Below are 20,599 nucleotides of genomic sequence, written 5' to 3' on the forward strand. Positions count from 1 at the left end.
ATATGTTATTTGGGGGAAATGTATACCACCACGAAAATGAGAATAGAATTACAGAGTCAAGATACATTACGGCTCAATAACATGTCTGGATAGAGAACGTGGCCCTGTTGGCACATCTTCAAAGACCCACCCTTGATGGGGGTGAGTTCAAGTCTATCAGGCACAATCTATCTCTTGCTGATCGCCATATGGAGAAGCGCACAAAGAACAGACACTAAGAGATTAAAAAAAAAAAAGAAAGAAAGAAGAAAAAAAAAAAAAACTTCCAAAAATAACGCAAGAAAACCCAAAGCAGAAAAGAAAAAGGAGAGCGCTTCCTTTCTGTGTGTGAGAGACGAGACTATTTCAACAGCTGATTCCACCCTCAAAGAATACAGCGCACATAAAATAAATACAGGTCACCAAAATTAACAAATCATCATAACTGTCTAATACATCCTGGGCTGGCTGCGGAAAAACAAGATCATTCTGGATTTATATCTGTAAGTATGGGATTTCCTGGACAGTTAATATCCACAAACAATCAAACACAGGAGGAACACGGGGAAAAAGGCAGCATTATTTCAAATTTGAGCTGAGAGTCGTGATTTGTAAAGGGCTCAACAGGAACTGGAGTTGAAATTTGAAGCAAGGAAATTCTTCGACGAGGCACTGATGGACATTTCTCTGTTTCTCTTGGCTCGGTCCAGGTTTTTAGGTCGCTGAGTTTCGAATGGGAGGCCAAATGAGAATCTCGCCAGCACTGAAACTTTGAAGATGACAACTAGCTTAATCCCTCAGTTTAAATAAAATAATAATAATTTTAAAAATCGAATGATACTTCACTCAAGAGTCAGAGCTTTTTATGAGACCTGTTGCCAATATCAGTATCTTGGAATGATCTCATCTTTCATCCTGGCTAAATTCCAACACACAATTTCATTAACCCAGGTACTGCAAGTGATAAAACTCATTTTTCCCTAAAGAGACAGCTAAAAAGTACCAGTTATACATTTATGAAGTACCAGCAATCAAAATTATGGATTTTCTAAAAGGTTTTTAACTACTTTTATTGAAAGGAAAATCGCTGTCTCAGACTTTTGTGACACTACTGCTAATAATAAATTTTACCATTTAGACATGGCCGTAATATGGTAGACACTGTCAATAAAAGTGTGGAGCAAAGACGATCCCCCAGTCTTTTCAGCGATGCCTTCTAATTACATGCCGGAAGTGATCACGTGAAACACCTAGGCTAGCTAATGGCTCTTAAAATATAAGAACACACAGCACTGTCTCTGTAGTGGTACAATGCTCTGTGTACACAGACAGCGATGTGCAGAACTGTGTGAGTAGACAGTCAAAAATTTTTCTAATGCTTTCAAAGCCTACGAGGAAAAATTCAACTTCATTTGCATTTCTGACTAAAATCTGTTTGCTGCAAGAAACAATGCGTTCCGATGTTATTTGCTGCTTTTTGAGCAAAGCGATGGCACTGGGCCTGTTATCTTTGGCAAACTTGTCTCAACTTTTCTATCAAACATTCTATAGATCACTAGAGGGCACTGTGGTATTTAGGCCACCCTGACCTCTGAGTACTTGGAAAGGTCTTGAACTCCTGAACAATGTCAGAAAGGTGAAAGGAGAGACGTTTCAAGGAGGGGAAAAATGTTTTTTTGGTACCACCTGATCTTTCTCTGTCAAACAACTCAATAAGGCACGGTAAGTGGGAAAGTCAAATCCAGAAACATATTAAGCTCATTGTGGAAAACTCCAAGACCTGTCACCTGGGCTCTGATGGGGGAAAATTTCCTCCCCCAGTTCCGGTGATTGAGATGGGGAGGCTAGAATCACACTTGCATATGCCCACCTTCTAGAAGACTATTCCCCCGCCACGCCACGCGCTCTCCTGCACTCCCCAGAGGTAATTTCACTGCAGAACATCCAGGTGTGCAAACCCAGAGCCACGAATGGGTTTGGAACAATTTATGATATCCGGCCTCCTTCGACGTGTATTAGCATATACCTGGTTTCTTTAACGTACACTTTGTTTTTCCAAAACCACAAACATTGGTGCTGGAATTTCATGTGGAAGTGCTTAAGGGGCTGAAAGTTAACACCTTTGTGATCCTTGCAGCCTCGCGGTGGCTGTGAAAACAAAAGCCTCTTTGTGGAGGCTTTCTTGAAATGTTTTCTTAACATGTTCCAAGTAGTTTTAGGCCAGGAACTAAAGTAAACAAGATGTTACCATGATAAAAACACTTGTGAAAACATTACAGAGCAGCACTTAGGAGTTTCTTGCACATAAAACTCTTCACAGTTTTCAGAAGTGAAATTTAGAGAGAAAAAAAAAATTTTTTTTTAAGTGAATTAGTGATGAAATGTCCTCTGCTGTCTCCAGCCTTCGACCTTTTTGAAAGGGTCAAAGTTCCACCGCTGGGCATTTTCTTGTGACATTACCCTCCCTGTCTTCTATGACAGCACATATAAAATCTGTTTTGGCTTTAAAAAGTAATGTACATCTGACTAACGTGCAAAGGAATTTGGGTTTTGATTGTCTGGCGTGGTGCTTCTCTCCATGAGCAATATCCAGAAGATAAAAACAGAAACAAACAGACAAAAAAAAAAAAAACACCCCAATTTCTTTCAAACGGCTATCAAGCAAGGGCCCAAATTATACTTTTGTTAGATGTTCTGCAAGTGACTGTCGAAAAGAAAAACTAGGGGAAATGGACATATTTTCCCCAAACACACATGAGGAACTGGTATTTGTGAAACTATGGGGTCTGTGTCTGATTTTACATTCTAAGTTAGAAACAGGAAAATGTGGTCATGATTTAGCCTTCAGATGCACTCCCCACCTTGCCAAAGAATGGTATGGGCCCTTTTTCAAAAAGCAAAGGGGAAGAATTATAGATCCCTGTTTTTATTGGTGAGGACCGTGTCGTCAACCTGGTTAAAAAAGAAAAAAACCTGATCCAGGTGGGGAGAGGACAGGAGGACACCCTGAGCTTCACCTATTTGGATGGTACTGGGCTTCTTTTCGCTTGGCTGTTATCGGAAGATTCCGAGCAATGCAGGGCTGGCGGGCTGCATTAGAGTTAGCGTGAGTACCTGCTGGCATCAGTTTCCTCCAACAAACACCACTGTCACATGATCACTTAACGGCGCATAGATTAGAAAAAAAATAATCAGCGCTAAAACTGCAACTTGTTTGGAGAAGAAACAGGGAAATAAATGCACACAATGGACTGGGTACCTGCTGGTTGTGATAAAGCGCCCCTCTGCTGGCTGGGAGGGAAAGACAACAGGATGGTTATTTGTACAGTATTTATCTTTGAAATCAAGGGCCCTGTGGTATCCCTCACCTTGGGAACGAACACTGCAGAATGATCACAGAAGAGTGTCAAATCTCTGGTTTTGATTGACCAACAGTTATGATACTTCTTCCCTCAGGAGGGGAAAAAAAAAAAAAAAGAGGCCACATTTTGAGACCTGTGAGTCCCCCCTCCCTTCTCTTCACCTCTCTCTCTGTCAACAGTGGCATTTTATTGTCACATGGGATTTTCATCCTGAACAACTGATCTTGGCCTCTCCAAAAGTTACAGCTTCCTAGCCTGAGCAACAGAAGACTGGAAAACAGTTGCCAAGCCAAGTCACTCTGCTCTTTCATACCGAACCCCGAAAACCAGGTGGAAGAACACAAGCCCAGGTAAGTATAAAACCTGCACTAGGTGAATGAAGTAGCAGGGCAAGGCAGGCACGGATATTCTCCCCCAGTATGAACAAAAATGAGGGCTCTGTGAATCCACACTAAAATAACCCAGGACAGCGATGCCCATGGAATGCAAGAATGTGGCTCAGCTAAAAACGTAATGACACCAAAAACTGTACCCTAGGTCAGAGGTCAGCAAACTGGTCCAAGGGACACAGCCACACCCAGTCCTTACACAGGGTCCTATGGCTGCTTCTGTGCTACGATGGCAGAGCTGAGTGCTCGTCTCAGAGACTGGATGGCCTGCAAAAGCCCATCATATTTACTATCTGATCCTTTATGGAAAAAGTTTGCCACCCTTGCCCTAAGATCACATTCGACTGTATAGGACTTTTTACCAGAAATTTCTGGTTAAAAATTATATTAAAGAACAGTCTCTTCTGACATAGCAAAGCTCTGCACAGTCACCACCTCTTCCCTAGGTATGAGGTCAGCCATGTTTGGATAGTTGCAATTATTTCTCTTTAAAAAATACACTTAAGGCAGGCTTCCCTGGTGGCGCAGTGGTTAAGAATCCGCCTGCCAATGCAGGGGACACGGGTTCGATCCCTGACCCGGGAAGATCCCACATGCCACGGAGCAACTAAGCCCATGCGCCACAACTACTGAGCCTGAGCTCTAGAGCCCGCGAGCCACAACTACTGAGCCCGCGTGCCACAACTACTGAAGCCCGCGCGCCTAGAGCCCGTGCGCCACAACTACTGAGCCCGAGTGCCACAACTACTGAAGCCCGTGCGCCTACAGCCGGTGCTCCGCAACAAGAGAAGCCACGACAATGAGAAGCCCGTGCCCCGCAACGAGAAGAGCAGCCCCCGCTCACCGCAACTAGAGAAAGCCCCCGCACAGCAACGAAGACCCAATGCAGCCAAAAAAATAAAAATAAATTAATTAATTTTAAAAAATACACTTAAGTAGACGAGAAAACAAGTACTTATATTTTTCGAGAGTGCCTGCTATGGGCCAGGCACTTGACACGAGGTACCTTTTTCATTCTCACAACCCCAAGAGGTAGTTATTACTATCGTCCCAAACCACACGTGCTGATACTGAGCTCAAAGAACGCACTCCTAGCAAGTAGCTTCACTACCCATTCTGCCTTTCTTCAAAGCTTCCTTTACACCTACTGCCTTAGGCAGAGAGCACACAGTTAATAAAATGAGCTGCTTCTAACCAGGCGGTATTATAGAACAGTTAAGAGTAAGTCCTGTGAAGCCATACTGTCTGGGTTTGGATCTTGACTCCACCTCTTATTAGCTGTGTGACCTTGGGAAAACTGCTTAGCCTTGCTGTGCCTTAGTTTCCTTATCCGTAGGTCGAGAGTAATACTACAATAATACCACTGTAAGGTGGCTGTATTAAACGAGTTATATACATAAAGTACTCGGAATTGTGCCTGCTGCACAGTTCAGGGCTCTACCAGGGGAGTGTAAAACCAGGGGATTTAGAAGAATCAGGGATTTTTAGGTGAGAAAAACAAGAAATCTATGAAGCAACACCTAAATCAAAGGCAGAGCAATACTACATTTTGTTGAGTAAGACTGCCTTGAGAATCTAAGCGCCAGTGGTATCAGTTTGCTAAAACCATAAGAGAACACCTCTGAAGTGGGATAATGGCCCACTCTTGGGCCCAGGAAAGAGGTGCTTTCAGCGTCTACAAATCCGGCAGTTTGACAAGAAACGTTTGAAACATCACTTCCCGATAATAATGACTCCACTATGATGTCATTCAAAGAGGCCATGTGGCTTTTGTTCGAACCACAAGAAGTATGGCAGCTCTTTCAGTCCAGCTCAATGGAAAGCAAAGTTGGTTTCACTAAAGCCAATGTGATTACCCTTTTAGACGGAGCACACATGTGGGAGATGTGAGTTCACAAGAAGACTAACTTACTTTCCACTACTCTAGGCAAGATCTTGAAACCTGAAGACAACTCTGAATTTCCCACAGCTGAAATCATGCTGTAGGAGAAACTCAAAATCCTGAAGTTGTCACAGACCGCCGATCAACGGATAAACTCAGGAAAGCACCAAGAGAACTCTGAGTTCTAGAGGGTTTTTTTCTTATTCAGCATTTACTTTCCCCTTGGCTGGTTTGCAAGACTCATTTTTTACTTTTGTGAACCAAGTCTCTCATCCCCAGCCCCTACGTGGCTCCTGTGGGGTGAACTTCTTCTGTTGTTCCGAAGGTGGGCATGTGACTTAAGCCTGGCTGCCTCACCGTGACTGCTTCAAAACTAGAACACATGACTCAATGTGGGCCAATGACAGTCTGCTGAGGACATTTTCCTGGAACTACTGGAAAAGAGATACACTCTGGGATTGATAAACCTGTGGCAGGTAAATCTGTCTTCTTCAGTTCCACTTGGCAAGAGCCCGAGAATGAAGGCAACAAAGAAGACAACAGAGCTAAGGGACAATGAACCGATACTCCAATAACCTTGTTCAAGCATCAGGGTCCAGTCATGCTTGAAGCCAGCGGTACCACCAGACCTCCTAGTTATAGGAGCCAGTTACCATCCCCCGCTTTTTTTGGCTTAAGCCAATTAAAGTTGGATTTCTATAGCTTGCAAACAGAAGTCTTCTGGCCAAATATATGTCAATAAATAAGTACTACGAAATAAACAAGCAACACTTGCAAGGTCATAGTGAGCATTCCAATTCCACTGAGCAAAAATGCCATGTCATGTGCAAAACCACAATAAATAATAGACATGAATAAAAGTGAAAACTAAATAGGTGGTTTCCTACACAAGAGCCAGACTTCCTAATATCCTTAGAAGAGAAAAGGGCTTTTTTAAAGGAATCAAGTCTAGGTTCTAATTCTGATGATCTTCAGATTCTTTTCTTTAGAAATCGATGTAGTTTGAAAGTGTGCTGTCTCTTTGTGGAGGTATATTTGTGCCCCCCTATACATATACATACACACACACACACACACACACACACACACACCCCCTAACGCCAGCTCGCATAATAAACGGAACTAAGATTTGAGGATTAGAGTGGAAATACTTTGCCTACTAACAAAAATTTGTGAGTGATCAACTGGAAAAATGCCCTCTTCCCTCATGACTCTAAAATTGATACATGTCACCAAAAATGTTGACAGCAATTTTATAGTTCTGGAGACTTTATAAAATAAATCATATTTACAGATGTTTTCTAGCCATTCTATAGAGGAATGAAATTAGCACTGAGATATTTATCAAAGGTAGCACTGGTGCAGAAGGTGAAATCAGAATTTAAACGTGGTTTCTGCCAAGATCTTTTTGTCTCATTATCTAAAAACAATTAGGCAAGTGAGCAGGAAGCAACAAAACAAAGATTCTACAATGAGGGATTTATAAGAGAACAAAGCCCAATAGCACTAGCTAGAATCATCATAATTGTAAAGGACTGTTGCTTAATTTAAGATAAAGTATCACTGCTCTTGAGTATTAATATTTAGAAACAATTTAAAATATCTCTTTTTAAAAAATTTTACGTACTTCCGTTTTTAAGGACCACATAATGCTCTTGAAGTAAAATATTACAGCAGGAAAGCTCTGCAATGGATTCACAGACTCCCATTCACTAATCAAAAAAATGATATTCACCAAAAGCGCTTGCAGGTAGCACGAGATATATCTCTAAAGGTGGCTTTATTAAAATATTTGTACCCAGGTCCGTAAAGAAAGATACAGAGATTGTTCTAATAATAGAAAGACCGCACAAAACCAGAGACCTGCATGTTAAATCAGCCCGCCTCTATTTCCTGGGGCTTGAATGAGACAGAAAAGCCAGAGGCAAAGACTCCCCACTGCCCCCAGTCCCGACACCCACTTTGCAAACCGTCATGCACCTACATATACAGGAGTTTTACAAGTGCACATGTTTGCTTGTTGCGTGACAGATAAATATATTAAATATAATGTAGTATTATATTCACTCCATACATTAATGACTCACTGATACTATGAATATATTTATGTGATGTCAATAATGCAGAGTGGTTTCGTCTCAATATTTTTAAAGGACAAGGCACCATAGATGAGGGAAACGTTAACACGTCGTGCAGAAGCGTTTCACTTCGGCTAGGAGAGGATGAACGTACAGGGATGCTTTATCAGTGGTACAGATTCAAATGGGATAACCCAAGTTTTAGTCATACTTTAACTGTAGGAATTAAACTTACTCTCGCCTCCCTATAAGGACAAGAATCTGAACACAAGTCAACACCAATGCAGAAAGATAAGAATCAGATTTGGTAGCTTTCCTGGGCATCCGTTTCTTACGTTTATAAAGTCATTTGTGAAGAACCAAAGAAGAGGCCCAATCACCAAGCTATTACTGGCCATTAGTTGACACCAATTTTATAAAGCTAGAGCTAGGGTGTATGTCATTGATTTAATATGTAGGGATGTGAATAAAAGTGAAAACTGAATTACTGCAAGTTTAATATTGGGAGAATTTTTACTTAATCACTGTCATTCTGAGAAAATAAGTAAACACAGGATCTTACTAAGAGGATCAAAAATGCCCTTGGATGTAAATCCTTCCCCCTTTATAAGGCAACCCTCAATAGACTTTGTAACTATTCCTGTGACAGTGCTAGACGTGGTGATTTAGAGCCTACCCTCAAAATGGTGGTGTGAAACTCTCCAACAAAAAGGCACTTCATGAGGAAAAGTACGAAGAGTGGGAGGTGATGGCTACGTAAAAGAAGAAAGCAATATCAAATCATTCTTACTTTAGAAATGATTGGAAATCTTCACACACTGCTTCACAGCCAGGCCACTTGCATACGCCATGTCCATACAGAGGATGGCTATGGGGATGCTCCTCATGGGACAAACTGAAAGAAAACACACAGAGGACAAGAGAATAAATTGGCTGCGCAGAACCATCCCACCAGACATACCAGGTAAGAGGAGGCAGCCCACGTGGCCAAAGGTGAACCAGTCTGTGCTTTCCTCTTCCTGTGGAATTTACGAATTACTTTTGCACCGCGCTCTACTTACAGCAAGAGTTAAATTTCAAAATGTGAACAGTCCAATATTATAAATGTACCACCACGTATGAAAGGTGCTTGACAGGCTTTTGTTAGAGGCAAACCCCTCTACTCAGACTGCAAAGGATTCGTTAAAAGGCTAGAACTTATCATTTAATCTACCTAATGAAAATGATAAAATCTGTACTTGATTTTGAGATTCTCTCACTGTTTTCTACCCATAATATTACATATTTTTCTCCTCCCTTCTGCCACAAGCAGTATTCCCAAAATTGTATAATCTTTTCACCGGTTAAGTTTATCAAGCAAAGAAGAGTGCAATTAAATAATTTAGAATAAAATAATTGAGAAAGACAAATGTATCCAAGTAGATGATTAACTTAAAAAAAAAAAAAAAAAGCTAACAGTGGCAGGAAGATTCTATCCCTAAAATTACTAACACCAAGAATGAAAGAAAACTTGGCATGAACATGAAGGGGTTAATCCTCCCGTGGGGTTCCAACCAATAGGTAATGATTGGGCCACACGGATCCAGGTCATGGGATGCTTTGATCCATGCCACGTGGCGCTTAGAAAAGTGTATCTGTTGTACTTGCTGATGAACCATATTCTCAAATATTTTCTCTATTAGATTTCTGCATCCAGACTTCTTTCAGACAAATTATTTTTACAGTCGTTTCCATAACCTTAGACTCTGTCAAATAGAAACATAAAACTGACATTAAGAGTTCCGTTTCGTACTAAAGCACACTGTCTTCAAGGAAAGGGCTATTTTGCAACTTACTCCACTACCGCTGCCTGACTTTGAACTTCAAGCACACTGAATTATGATTTCACACACACACACACACACACACACACACACACACACACACACACACACGAGGCCTGTAGTTTATATAACCCCCAGGATGTGTAGTCATATATTTTATCGATTGACATTCGTAGGGCAGACATACACAAATGCCACTTGTCCCTGACTTATAACATAATTAATCCACAGTGAATGTATTATGAACATTTAAACTGAGGGTCATGAATACCAAACACACATATACACCGAACAACACTTTATCAAAGATCCATAGGTCTCCCTGTGGCTTTTCAATGATTTGCTTGGAAATCTAATAAAATTTGAAAATAATAAGCTAGTTTCCCTGACAATAGAAAACAAATCTGGGAAACAACAACAAACAAAAAATGCAGAAAACTAACTTAGGAAAGCACTGAAAGGTGCCCCGATGAGAGAAAAGAACAACACAAGTGAACTAAGGTAGTTACAGTGAGATTTCTAAAGCCCAATGATACAATGATATTCTCTGAGCAGTTATGAGGGTAAAATTCCATTGGACCGAAGGAAAGAATGACTACCTATCTTTGTTCATCTTCCGATTTTTTAAAGAATAAAAGAGGTATAATATGAAAATAGAATTTAAAAAAATTACTGGCAACATTTAACATCCAAGAATCCTTCAAAGTGCCAAGATTCTCAGAATATCTGAGAGGGAAGGATATCATTTAAAAAGAAAACTGTTCCTACCAATATCTTACAAGGAAAAAGAAAAAATATCCAACCATAATAACTCTTCTCTTTACCAGTTTTATTAACATTATTTAAGTATTTTCACAATCCTAAATGCGTTAGTATATATTTGTTATAAAATCCTTGAAAAATCTTGAAAAGAAATTAACTACCCTCAAGTACACACACACACACACACACACATATTTTTGACAAATTAGGCATGAAGATTTGTATCCTTTTAAAATTTAGATAATTTTGAAAATACTCTCTCATGTTATCAACTATTTTGTTATCCTTAAAAGCTTCATTTACTGATGTGTAACAGTCTGTCATATACCATCTTAGCTCGAGCTATCTGCCAAAATTGATATAACCATTCCTCTATTTTGGACACTGAGATTCCCTTCATGTTTCTAATATTTATGAATAATGTTAGAAATTAAACTTTACCAGACAAAACGTCCCAGTATATAACTGATTTTTACTAGAAGATATATTCAGAGAAATGGAATCACTCAGTTAAATGAGTACTAAGTTTTAAGACTGACCATTAATACCCCCATTAAGTTCCTCTTGAGAAATGCTACATGCCCAGTACACTCTCAGCCATTATACCTATTTTGTGTGATTCTTTAGGTTGGAAAAGAGGAGCCTCAACTAGTTAGGATATAAAATTAGCATCATCAGTTAAAAACTGCCAATGGTTATTCTACTGTGCTTTGTGGGTTAAGCCAAGAGGGTTCTGAAAGTAATAGTATGAAAGAATGTACCATGCCTTCACTAGAGGAATTTACAACTAGAAATAAAACTACATAATTCAGCACGTGTGCCACCTCCACCCTAACCCCCGCCCCCCGTTTCTTGGCTGACTTATTTGTAAAGGCTCCTTGAACTGAATAAAAACTACTCTCCTCTAAGAATTTATTTTTGGTTCAACTTAATATCCTTATTTCAAAGAAAAGGACAAATGACAACTCACTAAAGCCTCAGAAGGATCACCAGTCACACCTTGAAGGCTAGAGAAATGCCAACTCCTGGCACACGTACATATTTACATACTCAGCGGACCTCTTGAAAATGTGCCTCTGCATTAAAAGTGTATTTTTATCATGAAAGCATTATACGCTCTTATTTTTAAAAGTTCACCTCATACTGTGTTGGCTCCTCAACTTTGCCCCACTCCCGTCCCACACCTAACGCAACCCTACCCTGGCCAACACTGCGGGCACCCCGGCACATCACCACGCTGCACTCTCCTTCTCGTGGGCTCTAGTTTACAAACGTGGAAACACGGGATACATACTGCTGTCACTTGCTTTTCATATTTGGATACTTTAAAATATACAATTGTCTGAAATAAAGTGCTTGGCTTTGAAAGGAAAAAGAACAGACTGGCAGTGATGCCCTGGTGGAGTATCTCTGCAAAGATACATAAGATACTCTTAACAGTTGTTGCCTCTGGGGCGGGGTACCGGGCATTGTGGTGGGGTGGGGAGCAGAGAAACGGGATTTTCACTGTATCATTTTTTTTGTATCTTTCGAAGTTTTAATTCTGTGCATTGTAGGTATTTTTTGCTGTGCAATTGTTAAATATACGTATACACACACACACACACACAAACCCATACAGAGACACACACACACATATGAAAAAATCAAGTGCTATGCAGGACTCGATTTCCAGACTGCCACTCACCCTGATGCTGGTGTAGCAAATGCTGTATACTTGCTGCCTGTGTGGCTGAGTCTCACTTCTGGCCTTTCAGTCATTCTGGGTGAAGCATCATCAGACCCCACCAGCTGTACCCCTGAATGGGAACTTTTCTGTTTCATCAGAAAAGTGGAACAAGCCTTTATACCCTTACTGCCTTTCAGGACTTGCCAAAAGGGACAAGATGGGAAATTTTTAAAAAATGAGTACAGGAATTGTTAAACTTGAATGAATTTAGAATTTCATTTCCAGGATGAAACTTGATGGAAAAATGACCATCTCAACATCTGACGGTCAGATAAAGCCTGTGAGCCCAATTATTTAAATAAACTGATTATGGGTAGCTCACCCATGTGAGAAGTGTAACTTCTGAAAAGCTGCCAAGATCAGTGCTGAATAAATGCTGACTGAAGTGCTGAATAAATGGATGAATAAATAGATGTATTTGATTTTAAAGGGATTTAAACATGCTTGCCCCAAAATTAAACTTCAAAAATTTAGGGTCAATTGTTCAATAAACTATTTTTTACTATGAACTCCCAGGTTGAAAATTTTTAGGGGCAGGAATCACAACTAGTTCATCTCTACCCACTCAGTACCTAACACAGAACATGGGCTCGATAAATGTGAGACAGATTCGTACAGACAATAATATTATTCTATTTAATGTCTGTGTGGATATATACTAAATTAATGTTTGCCTTTTAAAAAAAGTCTTGAAGGTAAAGACCAGAGTGATGCCAATCCACTTGAGAAGAGAGCATTCTGACACCTTCTATTATTTACTTTGAGTCCAAATATTTAAAACACAAATAGTATGCAATCAAGAAAAGCCACATGATTTAAATTTCTCCTGATGACCCTTGGTATGTAAAAAATAGATATATTTATTAACACAATAACAGTGACGGCATTTCAGGTTAGAAAGAACCAACTTGCCATGAAAAGTATAACTACACAAAAATAGGTAATAATTCCTGACACTACCTAATACTAAATACACTCTGTATTATTCAGTATGATGTAATGGTGTCACTGACATTTATTTAAGACTTGTTTTGGTATTTATTCTTCCTATATCAAAGTATACCAGCCAGAGCCTTAATTTCAACACTGACTTTGGCCTTTGAGAAGATTTTACATAATGGTTATGGTTTTTCAGCGGTGACTATTCACTACGACCTTCCCAAGTTCATTACTTAGCCAAAACTTGAACTAGAATCACTGATGAAGCTAAGAACGGCTTCTTACTGCAGCCTGTAGACTTCAGCGGTCCTTACACTCTTAGCTCTGTAAGCTAATTCTCCCTGCGGTAGTAACCAAGAGAATCATCTCTGAAGGAGAGGAAAAGCACAGGCACCTCAGAGAAAAGGGAACCCTCAAACACCGTTGGGAATGTAAACTGGTGCAGCCACTACGGAGAACAGTATGGAGTTTCCTTAAAAAACTAAAAATAGGGCTTCCCTGGTGGCGCAGTGGTTGAGAATCTGCCTGCCGATGCAGGGGACACGGGTTCGAGCCCTGGTCTGGGAAGATCCCACATGCCGCGGAGCAACTGGGCCCGTGAGCCACAACTACTGAGCCTGCGCGTCTGGAGCCTGTGCTCCGCAACAAGAGAGGCCGCGACAGTGAGAGGCCCGCGCACTGCGATGAAGAGTGGCCCCCACTTGACACAACTAGAGAAAGCCCTCGCACAGAAACGAAGACCCAACACTGCCATAAATAAATAAATAAATTAATTAATTAATTAATTAATTTAAAAAAAAAGAAAAGTAGGTAAACATATATATTAAAAAAAAAAAAACAACTAAAAATAGAGTTGCATATGGTCCAGCAACCCCACTCCTGGGCATATAGCTGAGGGAAACTCTAGTTCAAAAAAATACATGCACCCCAATAGCCAAGACATCGAAGAAACCTAAATGTCCATCGACAGATGAAAAGGATAAACTTCTTTCTTGTGTGGTATACGTACACAAAAAAGAATGAAATATTGTCATCTGCGGCAACACGGATAGACCTAGAGATGATCATACTAAGTGAACTAAGTCTGACAGAGAAAGACAAATATCATACGATATCACTTATATGTGGAATCTAAAAAAAAATGATACAAATGAACTTATTTACAAAACAGAAACAGACTCACAGACATAGAAAACAAACTTATGGTTACCAAAGGGAAAAGGGAGGGGAGAGGACAAATTAGGAGTTTGGGATTGACATACACACTACTATATATAAAATAAATAATCAACAAGGATCTACTGTGCAGCACAGGGAACTATATTCAGTATCTTGTAATAAACTACAATGGAAAAGAATCTGAAGAAAAAAGAAAAGCAGACATCTCGCTGTACCTCAATGCCAATTTTCTTTTCCCCTAAAGGCACGCCTCCAGCTTTTCCTGTGCCCTGACCTACGTTCTCACGTCTGTCTTCTAAGTCTCGTCCTATTTGTTTTTTCCCTTTTCCAAATTTGCCCTCTGTTTGTTTTCTCAATTTCTGATTCATCTGTAACAAAAGGCTACATCTGTGCCCATTAGGGTTTATAACTTCTCCCCTTGCCCCCCCAATCAACCCCAAATTATAAATTGTATTCCATTTCACTAGCATCTTGTTTGATATATTAAGTTATGGAAGACTGTTGGGCATTCTCTAATGGCTCAAACTGATGGAATACATTTTTCTCAGCTTCAATGAGGTATAATTCATATCCCATACAACTCATTCATTTGAAGTACATAATTCAGCGAATTCCCTGGCAGTTCAGTGGTCAGCACGGTCCTCGGCACTTTCACTGTGAGGGCCTGGGTTCAATTCCTGCTCGGGGAACTAAGATACCGCAAGCCACAGGGTGCGGCCATAAATAAATAAATAAAGTACATAACTCAATGGTGTATATAAAGTATATAATGCAATATTCACGGGGTTGTAAAACCACCACCACAGTGTAATTTTAGAACATTTTATATCACACCAAAAAGAAACCCTGTACCCATTAGCAGTCACTCCCCTAGCCCCTGCCAACCACTAATCGACCTTCTGTTTCCATACGTTTGTCTATTCTGAACATTTCATATAAATGGAATCGCACAACATGTGGTCTTATGTGTCTGGCTTCTTTCAGTTAACATAACATTTTGGAGGTTCATCCACACTGTAGCATGTGTCAGTGCTTCATTTCCTTTTTTATGGCTGAATACTATTCCACTTTATGTATCTAACACATCTTGTTTATCCATTCATCTGCTGATCAACAGTTGGGAGGTTTCTACATTTTGGCTATTGTGAATAGTGGTGATACGAAAATGCAGGTACATGTACCTGTTTGAGTATATGTTTTCAATAATTCGGGGTATATAACTAGGAGTAGAATTGCTGGGTCATGTGGTCATTCCATGGTTACCATATTAGCAGACTATTTCCAAAGCAGCTGCACTACTATTTTTTCAAAATAACTTTTGAAATCACATTGTTATCAAATAAGTTTCAAAGTTTGATTGAGAGGGGCAGCATTGTTTGAGGGCTCCAATTTCTCCACATCCTTGCCAACACTAGTTGTCTGTCTTTATCTTAGCCATCCCAGCAGATATAAATTGGTACCTTTTTGTACTTTTTTTTTTTTTTTAATTATTTATTTATTTATTTATGGCTGTGTTGGGTCTTCGTTTCTGTGTGAGGGCTTTCTCTCTAGTTGCGGCAAGTGGGGGCCACTCTTCATCGCGGTGCGCGGGCCTCTCACTATCGCGGCCTTCTCTTGTTGCGGAGCACAGGCTCCAGATGCGCAGGCTCAGCAATTATGGCTCACGGGCCTAGTCGCTCCGTGGCATGTGAGATCTTCCCAGACGAGGGCTCGAACCCGTGTCCCCTGCATTGGCAGGCAGATTCTCAACCACTGCGCCACCAGGGAAGCCCCTTTGTACTTTTGATTTGTGTTTGTTTAAAGATTAATGATGCTGAGCATCTTCTCATGTGCTTATTGATCATTTGTGTGCCTTCTTTAGAGAAATGTCTATTCACATCCTTTGCCCATTAAAAAACACTGGGTTCTTTTTATTGTGGACTGCAAAAGTTTTTTTCATGTATATATTTTCTGCACGCAAGTCCATTATGAGATATATGATTTGCAAACACTGATTCCCATTTTGTGGACTGTCTTTTCAGTTTCTCGATGGTATGCGTTAGAGCACAGAAGTTTTAAATTTTGATTAAGTCCAAACTTTTTTTTTTTCCCCTTTGCTTCCCTGAGCTTTTGGTGTCACATCTAAGAAACCACTGACTGATCCAAACTAATAAAGACTTCTTCCTATGTTCTCTTGCAAGAGCTTTAGCACTCACATTTAATCAATTTTGAGTTAATTTTTGTATTTTGTGTGAGGTAGGTGTCCAAATTCATTCTTTTGCATGTCGTCCCAGCACCATTTGATGAAAAGATTGTTCTACTCCAAATGAATTGTGTTGTGTTGGCACCTTTGCCAAAAGCCAAATGAACATAAATGTAAAGATTGGAGGCTTTTTTTTTTCTTTTCTTTTTTCTTTTTTGCTTCACTTTTGCTGGATTTCTTTTTCCCAAATGTATTACTCCCATTCTCAAAAGAATTTATACTCAAAATATAAAATAACTCTTGAAATCACACTGTTATAAAGTAAGTTTTGAAGTCTGATTGGGCGGGGGGGCAGAGATAAATTTTTAATAAAAATAAAACTTGAGCAACTAAACATTTTAAAGAACGAGTGCCTAGGGACAATTTTTGTTTTCCAGATCCTGTTGATCATTTGTGTGCTGAAAAGTCTTTTCAGAATGTACTTTGTGCATCTCTCTGCCGAACAAATAAATGGAGTGTAACTTAACCTTTTATTGAAGGTCAGTAATATTTCTCTATGGGGAGGGGTGGGTGCCAGGTGAATGAAAACCTCATTCCGCATTATAGATGCGCTAAAAACCAGGAACCCTGCAAGTCATTTAACTGCCCTGCCCTCCAATTCCTCATTTGAAAACCAAAGGGGATCACACATGATGACCTGTGCTGCTTCTCCCAGTTGGGAACGCCTCCACCACACTTCTACCAGTTACGCAGATGAAAGAGGGTGTGGCACAAATGACATACCTTGTTATTGACAAGATGAATAAGGAGTAGGTGCTTAGTGAGGATGGGTTAAAGGAATGAATGAGATCCACGCCCTTACCTCTGCTGGGGAGCAGGAAGCTCTCTTCTTCTAAACCCTTCCCCACCCCCTGCAGATACATACACCAAAAAGCACAACTAATCCCCTTTGCCCACTGGCCACCTGCCTCTTTCCCACCATGTTGGCTTTTCATCCATCCAGCCAACGTTAGTGCAATGCTGACCCTGAGGCAGGCAGCCAGGATACTAATGATGAACACCAGTTCTCTGACAAACCACATCTGTGCCTGTCTCTGGCTCAAGTCTCTCCTTGTCTGTCTGTCTGCTTTCCAATTCTTTGGTCTCATGTCCATGTGCACGCGCTTCTTTGTGCCCACCCCATAACACTGTCAGCCATGGAATCTTCCCCGCTCAGATCCATCACAGCACAGCCTATGATTTTGGTGACCAGGAGATGCTCATTCCTAGCCAAAACATGAAAGTACTCCAGATACCTCAGGTTTCCAGAAAGGTGTTCTCTTCATGCACAGTTTCAGGGCTATCTATTAATAAAAAGTACTTTCCACTAAACTGTGATCATAACAAGAGCACACGTCAGCGGAAGCCACTGCTGTTTTAAAGCTTTTTCTTTCTTTTGCTTTAATTCTTTAACGACAACTTACACAAAAGCGATCCTACTTTCCTTCTTTCTCTTTTCTCTTTACTTTTTAGTTCTTATCACATTTCCCTGCCTTCTACTTTGCTACCATAGCCTACTCTCAGTAAGATTTTAAGTAACATACCAAATTTCTTAGGTTTGAATATGGGAGCCTGAATTTGATTTCGAGTGATGAAGTGATAACTGAAAATAAAATATCATCAGACTTCAGATGCTTTTACACTAAATTTTCAAGAACGAATTGATATCAAGTATTTGTGATATGTACAGTAAGTCTACTTGAATGAAACCAAACTAGTTGAGCTGGCTTTGGAACTTGATCACAGATGACCGTATAAAAAAGAACAACGTAGATTCACAATAGCAGAAGAGATGATTACTTATATATCGAGCACAATTTTCCATCTTAGAGTTTACTATTTGAATATTTTTTCATACTAGAGTGTAACTCCTCAAAACCAGCCGGGAGTCAAATCCCAGTCTCTTGCAGTAAATAAAAGGACAGGTCAAGTTTCTTCATGTGTTATACGGTAGCACCTGGGGGGAAAGGTCCTACACCTGCCTTGGAAAGTGCAAATGATACGTGGGACCAGGGGAAAGGGTGACTCAAGCACTGTATCTTTTTTCCTGGTGCCTTTGTGAAAATGACCTTTCTCCTTTAACTTCCGCTGAAAACACTTCAAGAAGCAAATGGGCTGCTTCTTTTATACTGAAGAGTTGGGACATGACTTCGGCATTGCATTTCCAGCACGCTGCCTTAATCTGTGCTCATTTCAGAAATACTCCCTCCTTAGGTGTTTATTAATCAGGTTTCCAAAAGCAAGTTGGCAATCAGTTCTATAATCTCACCGCAAAGAGATGGGTGGGTGTTTTACTATAGCCCATTAAAGGGCCTACTCTAGACCAAGGGAAGATGGAGTCCTCTGCAAACTGGGAGGCGCACACACATGCTTCTCTCTTTCCCTCTCCCATGCGGTGAGTCCTTGACTCTCCTTCCCCAGAACATTCATCACCTCAACTTTCTGCTGCTTTTCAAATCATGTTTAATTAGAGGATTTCACATTCCCTTGTGATATGATATTCATGAGGAAAACTTGCAATTGGAGTGACTGTGAATTAGTCTATTAAGTGTCAGATTTGTGCTTTTAAACAACGATGGAGATTATTGTTATTATCTGCTCTCAATATTGTGCCTCGAGATGTGAGGGCTACCTTAAGTAACTTCACATCTGAAATACAAGCTATTAACTACTTATGTCCGTTTTTGTTTTTTTTTTTTCCTGGAAATACAAATTATCCTGAAAGAAATACAGCGTCACCTTTCTACAATGGACCCCATTAGGGCATGGGCAACTCATGTGGTGAGCTGGGTGACTTTGAGTGACATACAAATACCCTCGCTTTCGTAGTTATGGATTCACGCTCACGTGGACTGGAAAACAATTTTGACTAATACATCAGATTTGTGACTTCTCAGGGGTAGCTTTTTATAAACCCTGTTTAAGTTAATCAGTTTCAAGAAAAAGTAAAAACTCGTAATATGTATATGCAGGTATGGCAAACGGTGAAGACGGCAAGAGAATGACTCAAAGGTTGTTGCGTGGGATAAAAGGATTAACACTGGATCTATAGGTAAGGATGCTCACTCTGGCTTTTTCCATCGCTAATCGAAGACTAATGCTTCTCAAATTCTCTTATAGCTGTAAATCACCCGGAGATCTTTTTAACACGCAGATTCTAATGCAGCAGTTCTAGGGTGGGGCCCAAGACTACGCATGTGTAGCACGCTCCTGGATAACGCTGATGCTGCTGGACCCTGGAGCACTAAGGAGCTTGAGAGTTCCCTGTTCTGGATCTGACCTAAAAGTGAGCGTACTTACAGAAACACACGTGAGCTGTCTTCTCTATTAACTGTGGGGTGAAAAGCAAACTGGGGATGGATAAATATGCAAAGGGGAGACACTAGGCAACCTCACCAAGCAATAGGTACAAACTCATAAAAACTCTCACTGGCCCAAAGTTATTTAAGAATTATATGCAAGTCTTTTTTTTGTTTGTTTGTTTTTAATATAATGAAACAGGTAAGACTAAAGGAAGTTAGCACCGGGAAGAGGCCATCATTTCCTGTTTCTATTTAGCAAACAGTTTTACGTTAGCACGGATCTACTGAGGGACTTGGCCAGTGAATAGTGTTTGCCAGGTACTCCACCGATCAGGAGTACCCCGGAGTAAACTGTTGAATCTGGGTTTGACAACAACTCAAAGCTTCACAGGTCCCAGACTCTAGGGCTGCCTTGGGTATCCTCTAAGCCTTCATGGCATCCCTGAACCTGGGAGGAGAGGATGTATGTGTGAAGAAGTAGGATCTTGAATTAACTTTTTTAGGAAGGGGAATGATGCTCTTGGGCTTTTCTAGGAAACCAGGGTGTATCATGAAAGCAGGGTTTCAATCCACTTGGCATAGTACCATATGCAGTCAAGGCCCCTCCTCAGTAAAGAGAGGGAAATCCTACCAAAATATCCCAATAGGTGATATACACGGACTCAACGGTGGCCCACACAATGTCAGGAAGAACAAGAATGCATATTCCTACAAACCGGCAGATTTACTTTAATTTGTATTAGCCAAAATACATCTAGCATCTCCAACTTCTGGTTTCACAGATATCATGTCTAAGGATGAGGCTTATTTTATTTAAATTAAAAATGAGTCGATTTAAAGAAAATAATATAAATAACAATAGTCATCTAAACAGATACGGCAAACCTCACGACAGTGGGGCACACATTCAAATGACTAAACTTTCAGAAGACAAAAGTGCGCGAAGGAGTCCTC

The 20,599-nt window shown here is 40.3% G+C and overlaps 1 protein-coding gene across 8 annotated transcripts in view; it reads right to left on the reverse strand.

Moving 5' to 3' along the window:
• Positions 1–20,599, reverse strand: part of FOXP1 (forkhead box P1) — a 590,013-nt gene that overhangs the window by 45,255 nt on the left and 524,159 nt on the right. For all 8 annotated transcript variants that reach the window (XM_061197147.1, XM_061197146.1, XM_061197151.1 and 5 more), the window contains one exon: positions 8,481–8,585. In XM_061197147.1, coding sequence (XP_061053130.1) covers positions 8,481–8,585 — 105 coding nt within the window. The remainder of the gene's footprint in view (positions 1–8,480; positions 8,586–20,599) is intronic.

Source organism: Eubalaena glacialis, chromosome 7 (assembly GCF_028564815.1).
Source record: "Eubalaena glacialis isolate mEubGla1 chromosome 7, mEubGla1.1.hap2.+ XY, whole genome shotgun sequence".
NCBI lineage: Eukaryota > Metazoa > Chordata > Mammalia > Artiodactyla > Balaenidae > Eubalaena > Eubalaena glacialis.